Raw genomic sequence first — 19,654 nt, 5'->3', positions numbered from 1 at the left:
CCATAGGATTTACTTGCAATCATAGCGTGAACGCCTGTGCTCTCCTCTTGTACATTTATAGTTCTGTATTTAGAGTGGCATAAAATATACATTTTATTTACAAGACATTGGACGGTTTTTAAATATTAGATTTTCATAGTGTCTCAGAGTCAAATATGAATAGGAATGATAAATGCAATTGTTACATAAATCTGAAGAAATTATGACATTTTCCTCCCAGATATCGTGCTTTAACACATCACTGCCTGACTGTCTTTATAGCTGGAAGATACTTTGTGGGCAGGATTAACGGATCAACACGTTAACCTCTCCATGGGGATGACTGCAGAGAACCTTGCTGCAAAATACAACATAAGCAGAGAAGACTGTGACAAATTCGCCTTGCAGTCCCAGCAGCGGTGGAAAGCTGGTTGGTATAGAGAGAAGAGCATAGAGGAGGCTTCATCCCGGGGTTACAGTGACCATACAGTAAAGTGTTTTTAAAACTCATGATTTTAGAATTACGGTACTGAAAAGTTCACATGGAATTTCTCTTCTGAAATAAGTTCGTGCTGCTTTTCACAGCAGTAGTGAGGGCTGGAGATGGGTCAGTAGTTAAGAACACTGGCTGCTCTTGCAGAGAATGCATGCTCAGTTCCTAGCAACTCACAACTGCATGTAACTCTAGTTCCCGGGGATCCAGGACCCTCTTCTGGCCGATGTGGGCGCTGCATGCATGCGGCACACATCCATATAAGCAGAACAGTTTCACATAAAATAAGTAAAATCTTCTTAAAGTGATATTTGGGGCTACTAAAGACATGGCTTGGCAATTAAGAGTGCTTACTGCTCCTGCAGAGGACCCTGGTTCGATTCCCAGGTGGCTCACTACCGCCTATGATTCAGCTTGCTATGGATCTGGTGCCCTTGGCTTCCATGGGTACATGCACACATACATACACATAAGTAATAAATTAATAACTGAAGCTAGTAAAAGAAAACGTGGAATGTCGCTTGGCCCAGTCTGAACATGGGGATTTTGTCCTGAACTGCTCCTGTTTTCCACAGGACACACTGAGGTATTTGACTCACTCCACCAGCGGGGAGTGCTTACTATAGGAATGGGGACAGGGGTTTGGTTTTTGTGTGTGTGTGTGTTGGGGGGGGGGCATTGTTTTGTTTGCCAACTGTAAGGTCATATCAAAAATAAAGTAGCCAGACCTGGTGGCACATGCCTTAAATCCCCACACTCAGAAGCCTGAGGCAGTCAGATAGCTGTGAGTTCGAGGCCAGCCTGGTTTTCATAGCGGTTTCTGGGCAATCCAAAGACTGCAAAGCAAAACCCTATCACAGGGAAAGAAAAAATAAACTGGTCTTTTTCCTGACTTAATAAACCACTACAGTCCATTCTAGCCCAAAGTAGCCACCAGCCTTTCCCAGAGAGGGGATCTGCAGCTGGAGAAAGACCCGCTCTGGCATCTTTTGAAGTCTCCTTCTCTCATTCCTCATTGTATCTGACTTAGTTAATTAGTCCAAGTCCCTCACCCTGCTGCCTTGTGAAATACACATTCCTCCAGAATGAGCAGCAGGACAGTTGTTGACTTATCAGTGGTAGCTTGAAGCGGTTTTAGTCCTCTGAAAAAGAACGTAATTGAACTGTTATTATTATAATCCAACAAAAATTCTTATTTGGGGATGTTTTTGATGTTGTGGAGGATGAAGCCCGTCCACTCGGAGGAATGAGTGGAATGCAGCTGATGTCCAGCTCGTCTCAATTTCAGTTATTTCTAATAGGCACTCCTGGCCCAGAGGGCACCAAGTTATCACTTGGATTTCTAATTCTGTTGTGGTGATATCTGACCTCAGTTATCCACAAACCACCTATAAAATAGAGATAATAGAAATTATCCTTCCTGTTTCTCAAATAGAAATAATCAAACTAAATAAGGGCAGATAAGGGAAGGCTTTTGTTTTTGCTCTTGTTTTTGCAATTGAAAAGTGATACCACAGTTCAGATGGAGGTCTGGCTAGGGATGTTCCTACATAAGCATGACGACCTGAGTTTGAATCCCCAGCACCCGTGTGAAATCTGCGAGTGGCCCTACTCCAGCACTGGGAAGAAGAGACAGATGCTAGGAGCCAGCTGGCTGGCCAGCCTAAGCAAAACACTGAACTCCATGGTTAGTGAGAGACCCTCTTTAAGGAAACAGGGCAGATAATGAGAACAGGATACCTGAGGTCTCTGTGCTAGCATACATGTCTATACATGCATGTGACACACACACAGGTACATAGGCACACACATGCACACACACACATTAAGGTAGGACTTTTCCTGAACACCTCTATTGCTAAAGTGATAGCTGATTCCAGTCCATTCTAATCCATGGACGTTCCAAGTAGATGTGATGTTTTACACATAATTGTATAAGTTACAGCACTTATAATCTCTTCAGGTTTTCATTATTTCAGCCATCAATTGCTTGATGGCATTTGGCAACTTGGTGATGGTTTAATTACTTCATTGTTTTAATTTTTGCCAAAAAAAAATTTGAATGTGTTTAGTGCTATTACACCCATATCTAACATAGGCGCCAGCCTGGCCTCTCATAAGAAAAGCATTTAATACTAATGATAATAAACTAAAGTAGGAGCTCAGGAGATGGCGCAGTGGGTAAAGTGCTTGCCGTGCACGCATGAGGACCTGAGTTCAAATCCCATGAGCCCACATAAGCTAGGGAAGGCAGAGGCAGGAGAATGCCCCAAAAGGCCCAGTGTACACCAAGAAGCAGCAAACAGCAGCAAAGAAACTGCCTCAAGCAATGTGGGAGGAGTGGCCCAGCACCCGAGGCCTTCACACACACTGTGCCTGACCCCCTCCCACCCCGAATAGTAATGTCATAAAGCTGTAGACTCCTGGGCAGTACATTAAGTCCTCCAAAGCAGTTTGCTAAATAGAAAGGAGCTGAGGAGCCCCCTGAACAGAAGTTTAGGTGACCTATGCTTCTCCTGGTTTCACTCTGATGGGAGTCTTCTCCTATTTCAGCTAATGATGCTGGCTTCTTTAATGCGGAAATGGCCCCCATCGAGGTGAAGATAAAGAAAGAAAAACAGACCATGCAAGTGGATGAGCACGCTCGGCCGCAAATAACCCTGGAGCAACTGCAGAAGCTCCCTCCAGTGTTCAAGAAAGAAGGGACTGTCACTGCAGGGAATGCCTCGGTGTGTCACAGTATCTGCTCATGCTCTCCCCGATGTGTTCTTGCCAAGTGACTGGGGAGTGTTCCACATATGTCTAGAAACTCCTGGCCTTTCGCTGTTTAGCTTATCTTGGTGGTGTTTATAGTTTGCTCATTTTTGAGTTCTTATAGACTAACACAAAATCTTGTAGCTTGATAATCTGACTTCTTCATGGTAAAAGGAAATCCTCCTGGTTTGGGATGTTGGTTTTCATACCTCACATCTTACATAATTCATCGGATTTCTTTTTACATCTACACACAAGACAAGATTGACAAGAATGACAAGATTCCCCTCCCCCATTTGTTTGTTTCATTCTTTCCTGTTCTTCCCTTGGTGAAGTATTGCTCTGCACTTACATGATCTCTGAAGACCGCAGGGTCCCGCACATTGTCTGTGCTTCTTAAGCATGGTCCCAACCCTAGCTCCACTCGGTGGTCAGCTGCACCTTTAGCTTGAACCCTGATTAACCAGCCTCTTTTGCGGGTTAATCTGCTTCTGTCTTTAGGGGGGTGTCTGGCGGTATTGAGGCTGTTACCTAGCTAGGGGCTAATCTTACTGCTTCTGTTTCTAAGGGGGTGTCTGATGGAGCTGGGGCTGTTATCATAGCCAGTGAGGATGCCGTCAAAAAGCATAACTTCACGCCGCTGGCCAGAATTGTGAGCTACTTTGTGTCTGGATGTGATCCCACCATCATGGGTATTGGTGAGTTTTGTTCTGAAAACTGTTCTGTTATATTCCTGGAGGTAATTTGGTTTGGACATTCAGAGTCTTGGAAAAGTAACCAAATCAAGATCCCTGGTGGAATCAGTCACTTAGATCATCTTTATGAAGATCTGTCCTACACACAGCAACAACAATAAAACAAAGCCAAGCAAACCCACTGTGAGAGGCAGTCATAGCATAATGTCTGTGTGAGGTGTGTAAAAGTCATCACACAGGTGCTAGAGAGATGGCGCAGTGGTTAAGGATGCTGGCTGCTTTCGGGGAGAATCCAAGTTCAGTAACGGCATCCACATCAGGTGGTTCACAGTTTATAATTCCAGCTCCAGAAGAATCTGATTCTCCTGGCCTCCGTGGGCACTGTATACACACACACCACAGCATTTATGTCAAGGTCAGAGGTCAGCTTTTGAAAGTCAGCTCTGTCGTTCCACCCTGTGGATTGTGGATCCAGCTGAAGTCATCAGGCAGCAAGCACCATCATCACTGAAGCATCTCACAGCACCCACAATGAGAATTTTAGTATTTCTTATCATCCGCCTTTAAGGAAACAAGAAGCCAATTAGGTGTTTCCTGAAGACATGAGGCTGGTGCTCGGTGCCCTGGCGTCATCCCACTCATGACCCCATGTCCTAAGCAGAAGCCTTCCTTAGGGTATGACTTCAGATTGTTGACAGGTTGCTTTCTGTGATCACGGGCCCTTTCAGGCTACTTGTTCTGGCTTTTAAGCTGACTGTCACAAGGGTAATGTGTTGCTGCCGTGTCAGAACTGCAGGTCCTGTTAAAAGGATACTTTCACTGCTGCCTCTCTGGCTGTGGTGGAAGCCAAGACCTTCAGACAAGGCTTCCCTCTAGGAAGAACTTCTGGGAAACAAGCCTGGCATATTCACACCTTTTTATCTTTCATGTGTATCTCAAGTTTATGTCAGCAACTACAGAATATTTTGATACTGCTAAAAGGCAGGGGCTTTTTATGTTTTTGCTTGGTTGGTTTTTGTTTTGTTTTGTTTTGTTTTGTTTTGTTTTGTTTTGGACTTAAAAGCTACATATGATCAGCAGAAAAGCGTTTGCCTTGGAAATAGAAGGTGACCTGAAAAGTGGAACGTCTGTGGATTGAAATGGCATTCATCAAATCACATCCACAACACTGTTCCCACCCTAATTGTTCCTCAGAACTCACGGGCAACCTCCGGGGATTTTGTTTCAGTGGGTCTGTGATCTGAGGTCAGTGTTTTAGTTTTTGATTTCTGAGTCCTTGGGTACTTTGGCAAGCTACCAGATTCTCTGGTTTCTATCAATGGCTAGTTGTTTCTCATTTTAACCTCATTTAATAGGGTTTGGTGGATTAGCACTGATTGGTGAGAAAAAAAAATGCATTCCTTCCTTCAAATCCCAGGCCTGGCTGCCTGAGCAAGGGCCACTGTGGAGCTGTCCATGACCAGCGCCTCTCGGGGTCAGGTGCCTGTGTCACCTGTGCCGTCTGCAGGCTTGTCTGTCGTGTAGTGTGGGGTTAAGCAGGGTGACTTGATGACCTACCTCCAAGTGATAAGGAAAGAGTGCGGGTTGCTGAGCTGCCAGCAGGGCAGGCTTGGCAACCCAGTCTTTAAAGGCAGTGGCTCCTCAGTTCTGCAGGCTCCTCACAGGGAGCCAGTCACAGCGCTGCAGGGCAGCCGCAGCCAGGACTTGGCAGGACTAGTGGCGCCTCAGGAAAGCACCAAGCTGTAGGAACACACATGGGATTTGTGGGCAGTAAGTGGTGGAGGTGGGTGGGTGGAAATTGGACGTTTATTGAACTGAAGGAAACAGCTTTAACTTTAACTTGCTTTGGCTTCAATTTTATAAATGGTTTTAGTGCTTTAAAAAAACAAAGGTCAGGGGCCAGGAGAGATGGTTCACTGGTTAAGAGCACTGGCTGCTCTTCTAGAGGACCTGAGTTCGATTCCCAGCACCCACGTGGCAGCTCACAAACATCTTTAACTCCAGTTCCAGGGGACCTGATGTCCTCTTCTGGCCTCTGTGGGCACCAGGCACAAGACAGGATACTTGGCTTAATCTACAGGCATGGCCGGAAGCCAAACTTAACTAGATGATCCCTCACAGGCTCGTTTCCTGGGTGATTCGAGATACTGGCAAGTGTCAGTCAGTAGTAACCATAATTCTACCCATCCCGTTTTCCCATCTTGGGCACGGAAAGAATCTGGAATTAGATTCTGTTAAGCCAGTAGCTATTGGGAACTACGTTACAAACCGAACGGCGTTAGCTGAATGGTCACACTCGATAAGGAAACTGGCCACTTGACCTCCGAGCAGAATCTTTTTTGACTAGTCACTTGCACGCTTACATGCTCCAAGGATAAACAGAGCAGGAAGCCATCGCTGTGCAGACACCTTACCTTTTGGAGAAAGCGTTGACGAAGTAGAACTTACAGAAATAGCAAGCTGTCGCTGGTGATCAGCAGACGAGGGAGCCAGGGCTTCTTTCAGAGGCCTGGCTAGGTCCCTTTGCCTTTCATGAGCTAGGAGCTGTGTGGCCCAGCCTTTTCCCCGAGTGCCCCGCAGCTTCCTGTCTGCCAGGCTTACGGCATCTGTGTTCCCTGCTTTTATCTAAATGGCTGAGGGTTCCAAGTGAATGGGCAGATTTCCACCTTAGACCGCTCGGTATGCTGGTCATTTGAGATCGAGTATAATCTATCCTGACTGTAAATCTTGCAATGCCCTCCCACCCCGGCTGCTCAAAGTCCTAATACCCGATAAACTGCCTCCTGTGGGTCTCTCATCCACAGTTAACTGCGGTCAGCTTTTCACCTTTGTCCTCTTTTCTGAGATGTGATCGTTTCTTCCTTGTATAGTGTATCAGGGGCTTTGTTCTGTGAGGTGAGCTCTAACAGGCTGATATCACGGTCTGTCTTCTTCAGCCTCCTGAGGGCTGGGATTACAGGAATGCATCACATATTTGTCTTCAATAAGTCTGGTTTATGATTAACCAGAGGCATGTATCTCTGTCTGATGCCTTTATTCTTACATAGGTCCAGTCCCTGCTATCAGTGGAGCATTGAAGAAAGCTGGACTGAGTCTCAAGGACATGGATTTGATAGACGTAAGCGTTTTGTTTTCACAATCTGAATAAACCCCTTACTTTTACAGCATAAATGGCTTACCTTGGTATCTTGTAGCTCTCCTTGTTTTAGTGCTGTTAACTTTCCCACATTCTGCACCCACATATGCATGCTTTGTGTTGGTATGTTCCCCCACTGCATTAAAGTGTTTTACTTGTTTTTTGTGATGTGTGTGTGTGTGTGTGTGTACGTGTGTGTGCGTGTAGACAATAGGTTAATAGTCCTCCTCCATCTCTTTCTACCTTATTTTTGGAGAGGAGGTCTCTCGTAGCACCTAGAGCTCACTAATTTGGATAAACTGGTCAGCAAGACTAAGGTTCCTCCTATCTCCACCTCCCCAGTGCTGGGATTGCACAAATGTACTGCTCATCCAGCTCTAACAGGGGAGGTGGAGGGCAAGCTAAGGTTCTTAAGCTTCACAGTATCAACGGAGCCATCTCCCCAGCCCCACCTCACTTCCGAGTGACTCAAGTGCGCTGATTTCTCTTGCTAAAGTCCTGGAAACTTCTTAGAACTTCATAGGATGCTGCTGTGGTTGAGACTTTAGTATGCCTGTGGCCCTGGGTCGTACAGAGGGTGGGAAATAAGTAACCTTCACCCTGCTGTAAAGATAAAAGTGTGAAAATGTAGACAAAATGGCTTACCTAATAGAAAAGCACTACGTGATGCCGAATCTAGAAGCTGCTTGCCCTTCCCCCAAAATTCAGGGCTCCTCAAATCTATTTTTGGCTTCTCTACCATAGTTGCTTGATTTAGGATATACTTACAATAATTTTGACACTGTAGATTTAAATTTTTTTGGTAAAGTGGTTGTCTGCACGCACACCCGTGTGTGTGAATTATGTTCCACACTGAGCTACACCCCTGCCCCAAGAGTAGCTTTTAAAAACGGCCATAGTAGAACAGAGACCTTCTAGCATTCCCCGTAACTAAAAGAAGGGACCCAGCCTAATCTCAGCACTGGGGAGGCCGAGACAGGTGGATCTCTGTCTACATCCTAGTCTACACAGTGAGACCGCCTCAAAACAAACAACACACCACATTAATACCAGTCATCAAGAGACAATGAAGACAATTCTTAACGATGGATTATAGATGTCCCGTAGTTTGGGAATATTCGAGGATTGTAGGTAATTCAACCTGTGCTGTTTGGCATCAAGAAGCAATATGATGATGGGAACCTCTACTTAAATTAGTAGAGGACTAGGTACACGTGTGGTTCTCTCCGATCACCCCTCACTCCAGAAACCAGGCTCTAGGAAATTAAATATCCTGTCCTCTGCCGCTCAGCCCTGGGCCTTGAAAGGGCTGCTTAGTTATCATGTTAATCAGTAAGCTACCACGAAGCTTCTGACTTCACACTTAGCTCCTGAGCTGGAGCACCCTCCCACGCAGCTTGTGCTCCTCCTGTAGACAGATCCTCAGGACAGAGCCTGCCACACCGGTCCCCGGGACGAGGAAGCCTGCTTCCACAGCATGCTCTAGATCCGTCATAGCTCCTTGAGAATTACTACCTAAGACAGAAGAATAATGCTGACCTAAGGGCGGGTCAGACTCCATCTTGGCAGACTACACAAATCTAGTAGGAAGAGAATGAGACTGAAATTTGATCCCAGCCCTGTAACAATCGCCTCCCCCACAGTCAGTTTTTTCTACGGAATTCCCGAGCAAAGAATATATGAAAATGTGGTGCAATAAACAAATTGCAGCCATTTTTCTCAGAGGCAGCTGGCAGATGTGAATGATGCGAGCAGTGCCGGCTGTCCTGCAGCACTTCACGCCGTTGCCGTGTTTCGTGCCTTAGGCTGTGAGGGCGTATCCTTGTCTGCCGCTGTCTTCCTGGAAGGCCGGCTCTTTGCACCAGATAATGATAGTAGCCACTTGGGGCATACTCGCTGTGTATCAGGAAATACTTGCTATGTTTAACCTGGGAAATGAATTGAACTCTGCTATTGGAAATTTGAGTGTAAGGAGGGTATACAAAAACGTACACAAGATCACATCCTAATAAATGATCCGCAAACGGGAGCCTTCCGGGCAGCTCTAAGATCTCTGGGCTCTCTGTGGCATCTGCTCCCTCTAACATGTAGCCATTTATAAGAGCACTGCGAGCAGCTTTTCTCTAAGGAATGTGCTTGGCATGAAGCAGCACTTAATAGATACACAACTCTTTTTTTTTTTTTTTTTTAAGAGGTACATTTTGCTTATAAAGCCCAGGCTGGCCTCTAACTTGGAATCCTCCCATCTCAGCCTCCTAGTCAGCTAGAATTAGAGGTGTGTGCCACTGTACCCAGCTCTATGCTCATGTTTAAACCTAAAATATTTTTCGAAGGAAAATAATTCTATATAACCCTAAACATGATTGTGTTGACCAGTATTAATGAAAGCTGCCCTTGTGTGCTTGTTTTCCCTCACATACTCACATATGCTACAATACACACACACACACACAACACACACACACCCCTGAGGACCTACAGATGGCATGATAGATTCAGACATCATCATAAGCTAAATAGGAAGAGATAGAAAATAGCCGTCAACATAGCTGGAGCTTTTTATTAAAAACTAGCTTGTGAGTGACGATTCTGTGGGTTTTAACTCTTTTCTAAGGTGAATGAAGCTTTTGCTCCTCAGTTCTTGGCTGTTCAGAAGAGCTTGGATCTTGACCCCAGTAAAACCAATGTGAATGGAGGCGCCATTGCCCTGGGCCACCCATTGGGAGGCTCTGGATCCAGAATCACTGCACACCTGGTTCACGAGTTAAGGTACTTGCTAGAAATTACCGCATTTCATATGTGCCCCTGTTTTTGAATATTTAGTTCATTTATTATTTTATGTGTATGAGTGTTTTGCCTGTATGTATCACACATACCATGTGTCTGCTCGGTACCTGCAGAATTCAGAAGAGGAAATTGGCTCTTCTGAGACAGAGGTTGTGAGCTGCCATGTGGGTGCTCTGGAAGAGTAGCCAGTGATCTTAACCACTGAGCCACCTCTTCAGGCCCCAAATAGGGCATTTTTATATGCCCGAGTTTTGGTTTTCTCAGTGCAATCCCGTGTTTTTTCTTCTTTATATCTACATACTGGTTCTGACCAGAAGCAGGCTGTTTGGAAGACACCCTGCACTGGGCATCACAGATGAGCTGGTCATTTAGGAGTTTGTTATGTACACTACACAAGCAGTCAGTGAGTTCTCACTGAGAGAGCCATGTACATTGGGCCACCCCGGTGCTGGTAACCAACGCCGAGGCCCTGCCTCTGTGGCTCTGCAGTTTAGTGTCTACAGCAGTAGTAAGATAAACTTACTTAATAAATCAAAATACCAAGGGGGTTCAGATCTAGATGCCATTGTTTAAGAAACCTGAGCAATCCTATATTATGCAGCTAATATCCACTTATAAGTGAGTGTATACCATGTGTGTCTTTCTGTTTCTCGGTTACCTCACTCAGGATGATCTTTTCTAGTCCTATCCATTTGCCTGAAAATTTCATGATTTCCTTGTTTTTAATAGCTGAGTAGTAGTCCATTGTGTAAATGTGCCACTACTAAAATCTACAGACCTAAAGAAGCTAAACACTAAGGAGGACCCTAGAGGGGATGCTTAAATCTCATTCAGAATGGCAAACAGGATAGACACCAGGAGTGGTGGAAGAGAAGAGCCTACTATATAGGGTCCTCTGAAAGGCTTCATCCAGCAGGGGATCGAAGCAGATGCTGAGACACAGCCAAACTTTGGACAGAGTGCAGGGAGTCTTATGGAAGAAGCGGGGGATAGACTGACACAAAGAGGACAGGAGCCCCACAAAGAGACCAATGAAGCTGAAAAATCTGAGCCCAGGGGCTCCTGCAGAGACTGGTGCACCAACCAATGACCATACATGGAGAGGACCTAGACCCCCTGATCAGATGTAGCCTATTGGCAGCTCAGTCTCCATGTGGGTTCCTGAGTGAGGGGAGTAGGGGCTGCCTCTGTCATGAATTCAGTTGCCTGCTCTCTGCTCACTTGCCCCTGACAATGCATCCTTGCCAGGCCACAGAGGAAGAGGATCCAGGCAGTCCTGATGAGATTTGAAAAGCCATGGGCAGATGGCAAAGGAAACACCCCCTTTCAGTGGACTAGGGGAAGAGAGAGGGAAGGTGGGACTAGGAGGAGTTGAGGGAGAGGGCTTTAATCATATATAATGAATAAATTGTAAAAAAATAAAAAATAAAATGTGAGCTAAAAAATAAATAACTTACTGTGTAACTGAAAAAAAAAAAAAAGAAGAAGAAAGAAAGAAAAAGAAACCTGAGCAAACTGCCAATCTCTACAAGCTAAATTTTTACTTCATTATGTTCTGGGTGTTTGTTGGCAAATTTGTTTTGCTACTTTACCTGGTTCTTACACCTCTAACATCCTTCTCAACCCCAATCCTAGGTAGGAGAGAAGGTCAGAGAGGAAAGGGAGGGATGAGTTTTTTTTAAACTACTTCCTGCTGATTAGGGGCCTTGTGTTCCTTTCGGCAAATCCAATCTTTATCTCATCGGGATATCTCCAACTCCATGTCGCTTTTTTCTTGACCACTTGACAAACCAGCAGCAGCAGCACGAGCAGGAACCAGCAAGAGGAACTTTCTTGGGGCTCTGGCCTTTTTATACTCTCTCTAGAGGCCCCCAGAATTAAACTGTCTCCAGCTGGCAGAGTCACGCCCCTGCCAGAGCACACACAAGGCAAACGGTCTGCCGCTGTGGATAATCTGAAGCAGCCCCATATCCACACCTGGGATTAAAACAAAAACATGTGTATATACCATAACTAGTTTTTTAAAGACGCCAGACCTCTCACTACAGGTGTTTGATACCCTCCAGTATGGGTAGGAAAACCCTTAGCTTTGTGTATTTGGGGCCGTTTAGCTCTGTTAGGAGAGCTGGAAATGACTATGTAAGACTGCAGCCTCATGGCAGCCCGTTAGGCAGAGCCAAGGGACTCCTGTCACCTAGCAATCAGCAAATGGCAACACTGGTCGCATTTACTCTACCGTGATGTGGGAGTCTGAAATCCCCAAGTCAAATCACAGTGTCGCTTCCCTCCTCCACCTCAGCCCCGTCGATGTAAATGACCCCCACTGATGTAAAAGCTGCTTTTCCTCAGCTTGCCTAAGCCTTGTGTTTGTGTCCCTTCCTCCGTCCCCAGCCTCACCCCCCCACCATCTTCTCACACTGTCCCCCTCTCGTGTGTTACTTTTTGTCGTTCATTTTTTAGTAAGAATATTCTGCTTTCTTCCATCTATTGTCACTGTAAACCAAAATTAAGAATTGGGGAAGGGACTTGGAGGATGAGCTGGTTAAGAATGAATATTAATACTGTCTAATTAATTAATCTAAGTTTTTAAGTAGTTGGTTTTGTAACAACAATGGATTTTTTTTACCTTAGTGTGTGTGTTGGTGTGTACATACATTGTAGGGGTATGTATGCACATGCCGTGCCATATGTGTGGAGGTCAGAAGATAAGTCTTCTTCCACCATGAGGGTTCTAGGGTTTGAACTCAAGTCTTTAGGCTTGGTGGAAAGCTCCTTTACCTGCTGAGTCATTTTACTGGCCCCAGTGACAAGTTTTATTCTTTCTTAGACGTCGAAGTGGAAAGTATGCAGTGGGATCAGCTTGCATCGGAGGTGGTCAAGGCATCGCCCTGATCATTCAGAACGCAGCCTGAAGAGATCACAAGCCACTGCCCCCCTTACTCGGCCAGAACACAGGACACAGGTGATCTTCAGAGCAGCACCACTGAGACAGGGATTGCGTTTGACCAAGCCTTGATGAGGCAAAATACATTAGGTTCTGTCCACGTCATACCTGCCTAACATGATGTGGTAGAATAAAAAACCAACCATCGAAGGCCTTAAAAGAAATGGTGCCCTTGTCAGTAGCACTGCTATATGCCTTACCCGATGTGATTACAGACTGAATAAATGATGCCTTAACTTCCTAATCTTTTCTTGTCCGGTTTTTTTTAATCACATAAAATGTCTCATTTTACCCATTTTTAAGTGTGCAGCTCAGTGGCATTGAGGACATTCACAGTGTTGTACAAATAGCACCGCCACCCATCTTCAGAATTGGTTCATCTTGCATGCCTGAAACTGTGTCCATGTGTCTGGGCATGTGTGTGCAGGTACCCGCAAAGACCACAGGAGGGCATCAGATCTCCCGGAGCTGAAGTTACAGGCAGTTGTGAGGTGGTGCCCTGTGTGGGTGCTAGGAACAGAATTCTGATCCTCTCAAAGAGCTGTGACTGCTCCTAACCAGCAGCCTCTTTTCCTGTTTTAGCCAAAGAGTCACCATTCCCCTCCCACAGCCCCTAACAAGCATCTGTCTCTCTGTCTCTGTGTGTTTCACTGCTCTGGGAAGAGCATGTAAGTGAACTCAGTGTTTGACCTTTTGTGACTTGCTTATTTTACTTAGCATAACATCCTCAAGATTTAACCCTGTCTTAGCATGTGTCAGAATTCTCTATTTTTAAGGTCAAATAGTTCTTTGCATGTATCTCATTTAACCATCACTAATGTCACAATTGCTGGGGCTCTGTCATGAGTTACAACCAGCACCACTCTCCCCTTGCTGCAGCTCCCACACTGAACTGTCCCCCTTGACCTTCCACCTTGCCAGGTAACATTCTTAGACTCCACTTACGTGTCGGCTTTAAGTTCTTCTTCGTTCCAGAAACACAATCAGAATGCAGGTATCCCCTAGACCCCACCCTGTCCTCCACACAGCAGCAAAGGCTGCCACATCCTCCAGGGGCCATATCTCAAGACGATTGGCCTCCAGAACCTCTTGCCCCGGCTACTGTGGTGGCTTGAATGAGAATGGCCCCCATGGGTTCATACGTTCAAATACTTGAGCCCCAGATGGTGGCGCTGTTTGGGAAGCATTAGGAGGTGTGGCCTTTTGGAGGTAGATTTGAGGTTTCAAAAGCCCATTTTCCAGTTCGCTCTCTCCACCTTGTGCTTGCGGATCAGGTGTGAGCTCTCAGCAAGCTCCCTGCTGTTTTTGCCTGCTGCTGTGCACCCCAGCATGGTGGCCAGGGGCTCTGAAACCCTCTAGAACCATGAGCCCCACTAAATGCTTTTTAACTCGTTCCATTAGTAATGGTATTTTGTCACAACAACAGAAAATAATCAAGATCGACCCTTCCCAAGAGCTCCGCCTCCATTCCTGCCAGCTTCCACTCATCCTCCCAGAAGTCACCAGCGACATCTTTTAAATGGACCTGTTAGCACTCCCTCTTCCCTGTATCTTTCACATACACACATGCAAATGGTGTAATTTTTTATTATTATTATTATTATTATTTTGGTGTTCTTTATTTGGGATGTTTGGGCCTCAACTTCCCTTCCAACCTCCAAACACTGTGTGGGAGAGAGAAGGTTAGTGAGGAGAAAGGGCCCTTTTACTTCTCCCTGCTGTTTAGGGTCACTGGGTTCTAGGGCTCTGTACCAATCTCCATCAACCGCAAATACAGGCAGCAGTGTCCTCCAAGACAGTGCATGTCTGTCTGCTCCAAACCAACACACACCAACACCAATCGCCACACCTCTTTCTGGGCTCTAATATTTACACTCTCAGTGCCTAGACCACACCCCTCTCCATACCAGGCAGGCCATTACCAGCTAGGAAAAGCCACGCCCTACGTGAGACAATTAACAGCTGTGGATAAACTATAGCTCAACTAAAATCCCACACTTGGGATTAAAACAAAAGCATATCTACACGGCATAACTGAGTTGACAAACCAAAACTCCCATTACCCCTGAAGCAGCTTTCTGTCCCAGCTGGGATAAGATCTCTATACCCGCCTTGGAGACTCGCACTTGGAGGCTCTCAGGCCCCAGGGTGGTCTGGCCCTGCTTCTCTCTCTCAGAATCACTGGGCTTCGGCTCCCTGTGCTGCACAGTCCTCTCTTTCTTTGGGCTGCCCACACTACTTGATGCTCTGGATCTTGGTGTCTACCGGCTCTATCTAGATTGCTATATCCTCTGACCCACCTGCCAGCCCACAGACCTGCTCATTTGTAAAAGCTCAGGCTGCGTCTCTGTCCCTGTCAGTTTCTCTCTCCATGACCCTCCACTGGAGCTTTTTTTGAGTTTGTGCCGGCCTCTTGGTCTCTGTTCATTCTCTAGATTGTATGCTCTTGTGAGCACAGGGCCTGATACACATTAAATGCATGGTGGCTGGATGAGGTTTGATCACATTGAAGCTGAAAGAAACCCCGGTCTCGGTGCCACCATGCCATCCAGATTAGGAAGATTCAGAAACTGAGGACCCACATGAAGTCACAGCCGTGGGCGCATAGGTACACACCAGAAGCCACCTGGGGACTGGGGTAATTCTGGTGGCACACGTCACCGGAGGCTCAGCTTAGGCAGACATCATCCAGGTGACTTTGGGAGAGTTGCTGGGAGGCGTTACCACTTGGCAAGGAAGCAGAGCGAGGTGGATAAACTGTGGACATTGGTCAGGAACAGTCGCATTACAGAAAGTGCTGCCAAAACCAAGACTGGAGCTGCCCTTATCACCGTGTGGAGAGGTCAGGCTGCTGCAACATTCTGGGGAAGGAAAAGCCCACTAGCCACCGGTTCTTAGAGACTCATTTTCAGATATAATACATTTAAAAGATATAATGGATATTTATATATCGTAAAGTAAGTTAAGCCACTTGGGCTGACAAGAACAATAGACCAACAAAACCCTCAGAATTAGACAGGAGAAGAAACCCCTTTGATTGTTACGTCAACGCTAATTTACACTTAGAGAATTCTCTTGAATCAACGATTTTTCTCCTGTTGAATTTTTCAAGGGTGTCTAGAAGGAGGCACTCAAATCACATTGGCATGAGTTCATTTAATGTTTTTCCTTACTTTAAACAGATTTTTTTTAAATGCATGATACATGCTACCTGGTGGGGTTTTACTTTTCCACTTAAGAAAAGTTTGGGTTTTTTTTTTTTAAGTCACTATTGTTTGCAAATCTTTTCTCAATCCTTTATGACTTTATTTTAGGATATGAATAGCTTTTGAATCCAACCAAAATCTTTTGTTTAGTTAAATATTAAAAAATGAAATAAAAATATAAAACCGAATATAATTTTTTTTTCAGCAGGAGAGATGAGGCATTAAGGGTATTGGGGAACCTGTGTCCTGTTGGCTTGAACCCACACAGGAAAGTTAACCAAATGGAAATATATATATATATATATATATATATATATATATATAGAGAGAGAGAGAGAGAGAGAGAGAGAGGGGGGGGGAAGGGAAGGATGAAAGGAGGGAAGGAGAGAAAAAGAGAGGGAAGGGGGCAGGGAGAGAGAGAGAATGCTCCAGGCATGGTTGTGCACACCGGTAAAGCTAGCACTTGGGAAGTGGAGGCAGGAGGATCATCAAGTGTCCAAGGGCACCCTCCACTATGGAACAAGTTCAAGGTCAGCCTGTACTGCTTGAGACCATGTCTGAGACAAAGAAAGGAAAAGAAGGTTGTCCCAGACCATTCAGAAGCCGTCAGGGAGCTGCCTTCACATAGTTTACTGTGGAGACAGAAGTGGGTTTTTGTGTCTGTCTGTGCCCATGTGTGCCAGTACAGTTCCAAATAAAGGAGGGCTGGGGGACCGGGGGAAAGTTCAGTGGTGTTTGTTGCCTGGCTCTGAGGATCAGCAGAAAGCAAGGAGGTGATCATGGGCAGTGAACCTTTTGAGCGTACTGTTGACAAGAGCTGGGGAGGAAGCCAAGTGTGCCAGAGGTTGCCCATAGGCTAATCATGGAATTTATCAGCCGAGCCGCATCACCTCTGAGAACTGGAAGAGGCAATTATGCCGAGGTGTCAGGTATAGACCGTCAGGATCCCAGACAAACTAGGTCGTAAAGGTACTCTACTCTTAATTAAGCCTAGGTGTGCTGCCAGGACCACTCTAGCTTAACTCCAGAGAACCGAGCAAATATGCTCAGGTGTACTCATTGCTGAGTCTGAGCGGTTGGCCAGGGTGACGACTTAAGAGCAAACACCTGGAAGAAATGAGAGGCGCCTGTGCAAGTGCCAGGGAGACATGTAGAACGGCAGTGGGGCCCTGGGCTTTGGGGATGCCAGTGCATATAGCAGTGCACCGGGCAAATAGCAGAGGAAATCAGGCATCCTGAGCTGCTCAGCAGACCCCAGGGGTGAAGCAGGTGGGGGCTTGGGTGGGGGTGAGAGATGGAGATTTTGATGTCACAGCCTCTGGCCTTAGGTGGGACCTCATCCTGGATGAAACATCAACAAGGAATGAACAGCAGTCGCCCTCCCAGGGACAGTCCTCCGTGCTCGTTTCCGTGCTTTAAAGATGTAAAGGGCAAAGAGGAGACATCTGAAGAGTAGCCAGTGCGTGTGTATGTCCCTCAGGAAAGGACAGGAGTCACTTTTGCTGCTTCAGCGCCTTCGTGGTGGAAAGTTCTGTCAACTATGTCGAGGAGCAGGAATTCGTGTAAAGAAGAAACAAGTCTCAGGATGTGAATGGTTATTTGTTTATCTCTGTGCCGTGTGTGTGTGTGTGTGTGTGTGTGTGTGTGTGTGTGTGTGTGTGTGAATTCTAGGTTTTCATAAACCAAATTGTCAACCACAAGGACGTCTCCCCTAGGTGGCGCTCCAGGCTTGCGCGCCCATCTCCCTCTCTGGATTGTGTTTCTTAATAGGCAGTTCAGTTAAGTGGCCGAGCTCCTGTCCTCCCGTCCCAGGCATCAAACAAGGAGAGGAAAGGAGCCAACAATAAAGACAAGCAGGGTGCTCAGTGTGAGCAAATGTCCCACCTCCTGGTCAGCATCCTGGGGTCCGCTAGCCAAGAACACTGCCCTATGTCTCTCCTCAGTAAAATAAGTCAGACATAAAATGCCCAGAGTCACTGTGAGTGGACCAAAGATGCAGCGGAGGGCCACAGAGCACCAGGCCCTGGACCCCCCAAGGTGGCCGTTACCCTGCACCGGGTAAGTAGAAAGGACAGGCCTCCACTGAAAGGTCACAGCTGTCGGCTGGTATCTTGGCACTCACCTGTAATTTCAACATCGGGTGTGTAAGGCAGAATGATGGCTAGTTCAATAGTTCAAGGCCAACCTGGACTTACATAACAGGACCCTGTCTCAAAAACAATAGTGATACTAAAGTCAAAAGTAAAGTGTAAATGTAACTTAAATGAAAGCAAATGAAACAATAATGGCTGAGAGGACTGAATTGTGCTCAGCTCTGTTGACATCTTCAGTTACCTTGCGAGCTTGTAGAAGGATGTCCTCTTTATATGGAGAGCAAATGTGTAGTTTTTATGGAACAGTACCACAGGGAGCAAATACTCTGGCTTTCTTTGGGTTTTGAGACAGGATTTTTTGTAACATAGGCTGCCCTCAAACTTGCTGTGTAGCTGAGGCTGGCCTTGAATGCCTGACTCTCCTGCCTCCATCCAGTGCTGGGATTACAGGCATGTGCCATCATGTCCAGAAGGAATAAACTGGTTTTTTTTTTGTTTTTTGTTTTGTTGTTGTTGTTGTTGTTGTTGTTGTTGTTGTCTAGACTGGGTCTCACTGCATAGCCCTGGCTGTCCTTGAACTCACAAAGACCCAGCAGCCTCTGCTGGGATTAAAAGCGTGGGCCACTATGACTGGCTGAAATGAACATTCTGAAGACCAGGAAGGTTTGTGCTTTTGCCCGTGAAGAGGGACTGAGGAGTTCTTTACACTGCGGCCTCTGCTGTAGAGGAAAGCTACATCAAGATCTGTGCACTCACGTGTGGGAGCTCATGCATGTGTGTGGGCGTGCCTCTGGGGGCCTAGAAGTTGGTGTCTGAAATCATCCTCAGTATCTCTTCCACCTTCCTCACTGAAACAAGGTCTCTCAGTCAAACCCAGAGCTTGCTGGTTCCCCTAATCTTGCTAGCCAGCTTCCCCAGAAAATGCCCTGTCTCCACCTCCTAAGGCTGGCAGTGCAGGTGGGCCACTGTGCCCACACCGTATTTATATGGGTCTCTGGTAATTCAAGCTCTACTTCTCAAATCCTCACAGAAAGCAGTTTGGATCCTGGGCCATCTCCTCAGACCCTAGAGCTGACAAAGTGTCCCCCAGATGCCCAAAGGGGCATTAGTGCAGCCCTCTCCAGGACAGTTTGATTTCAGTTCACTGAAACAGGATCCAATTTTAAAGACATTAACACCCGACTTCCCAATATGTGGTGGCGGGAGATGGGAAAGGACGGGGAGGGTGGCTAAGTCAGAAGGATGGAGAGCTTGGGGTCAACCTGGGCTACTGTATTAGCTGTATTTCTCATCATGAAAAGAAAGTTACATGAGGGAAATGACTTCAAAGTGAAGAGGTTTGTTCTGGCTGGTGGTTTCCAGGATTGTGGGATGCATGAGAGGCCCATGGCAGCAGGGATGGGTGGGAGGGGACATCTCACATTGCAGCCAGACAGCTGCTCCTGTCTGGTACTCTCTCGCAGTAACAGGAGAAGTAAATGGTGCAGGAACCCAGCTCGAGAAGTACTGCTGGGGCACCTGGACCTACACATCCAGTCTAGCTCAGCACAGCGTCTAAATCACTGTC

At 46.3% G+C, this 19,654-nt stretch overlaps 1 protein-coding gene across 1 annotated transcript in view; it reads left to right on the top strand.

Moving 5' to 3' along the window:
- Acaa2 (acetyl-CoA acyltransferase 2) overlaps positions 1–13,032 on the top strand; it is a 28,240-nt gene extending 15,208 nt beyond the window's left edge. Inside the window, exons 5-10 of the mRNA XM_021657933.2 lie at positions 262–409; positions 3,026–3,201; positions 3,795–3,924; positions 6,969–7,039; positions 9,672–9,826; positions 12,672–13,032. Coding sequence (XP_021513608.1) covers positions 262–409; positions 3,026–3,201; positions 3,795–3,924; positions 6,969–7,039; positions 9,672–9,826; positions 12,672–12,756 — 765 coding nt within the window. The 3' untranslated portion in view covers positions 12,757–13,032. The remainder of the gene's footprint in view (positions 1–261; positions 410–3,025; positions 3,202–3,794; positions 3,925–6,968; positions 7,040–9,671; positions 9,827–12,671) is intronic.
- Positions 13,033–19,654: the final 6,622 nt, after the last annotated feature.

Source organism: Meriones unguiculatus, chromosome 2, assembly GCF_030254825.1.
Source record: "Meriones unguiculatus strain TT.TT164.6M chromosome 2, Bangor_MerUng_6.1, whole genome shotgun sequence".
NCBI classification, from domain to species: Eukaryota; Metazoa; Chordata; class Mammalia; order Rodentia; family Muridae; genus Meriones; species Meriones unguiculatus.
The sequence above is the reverse complement of the archived record's forward strand: the minus strand, read 5'-3'. Positions and strand labels throughout refer to the sequence as shown.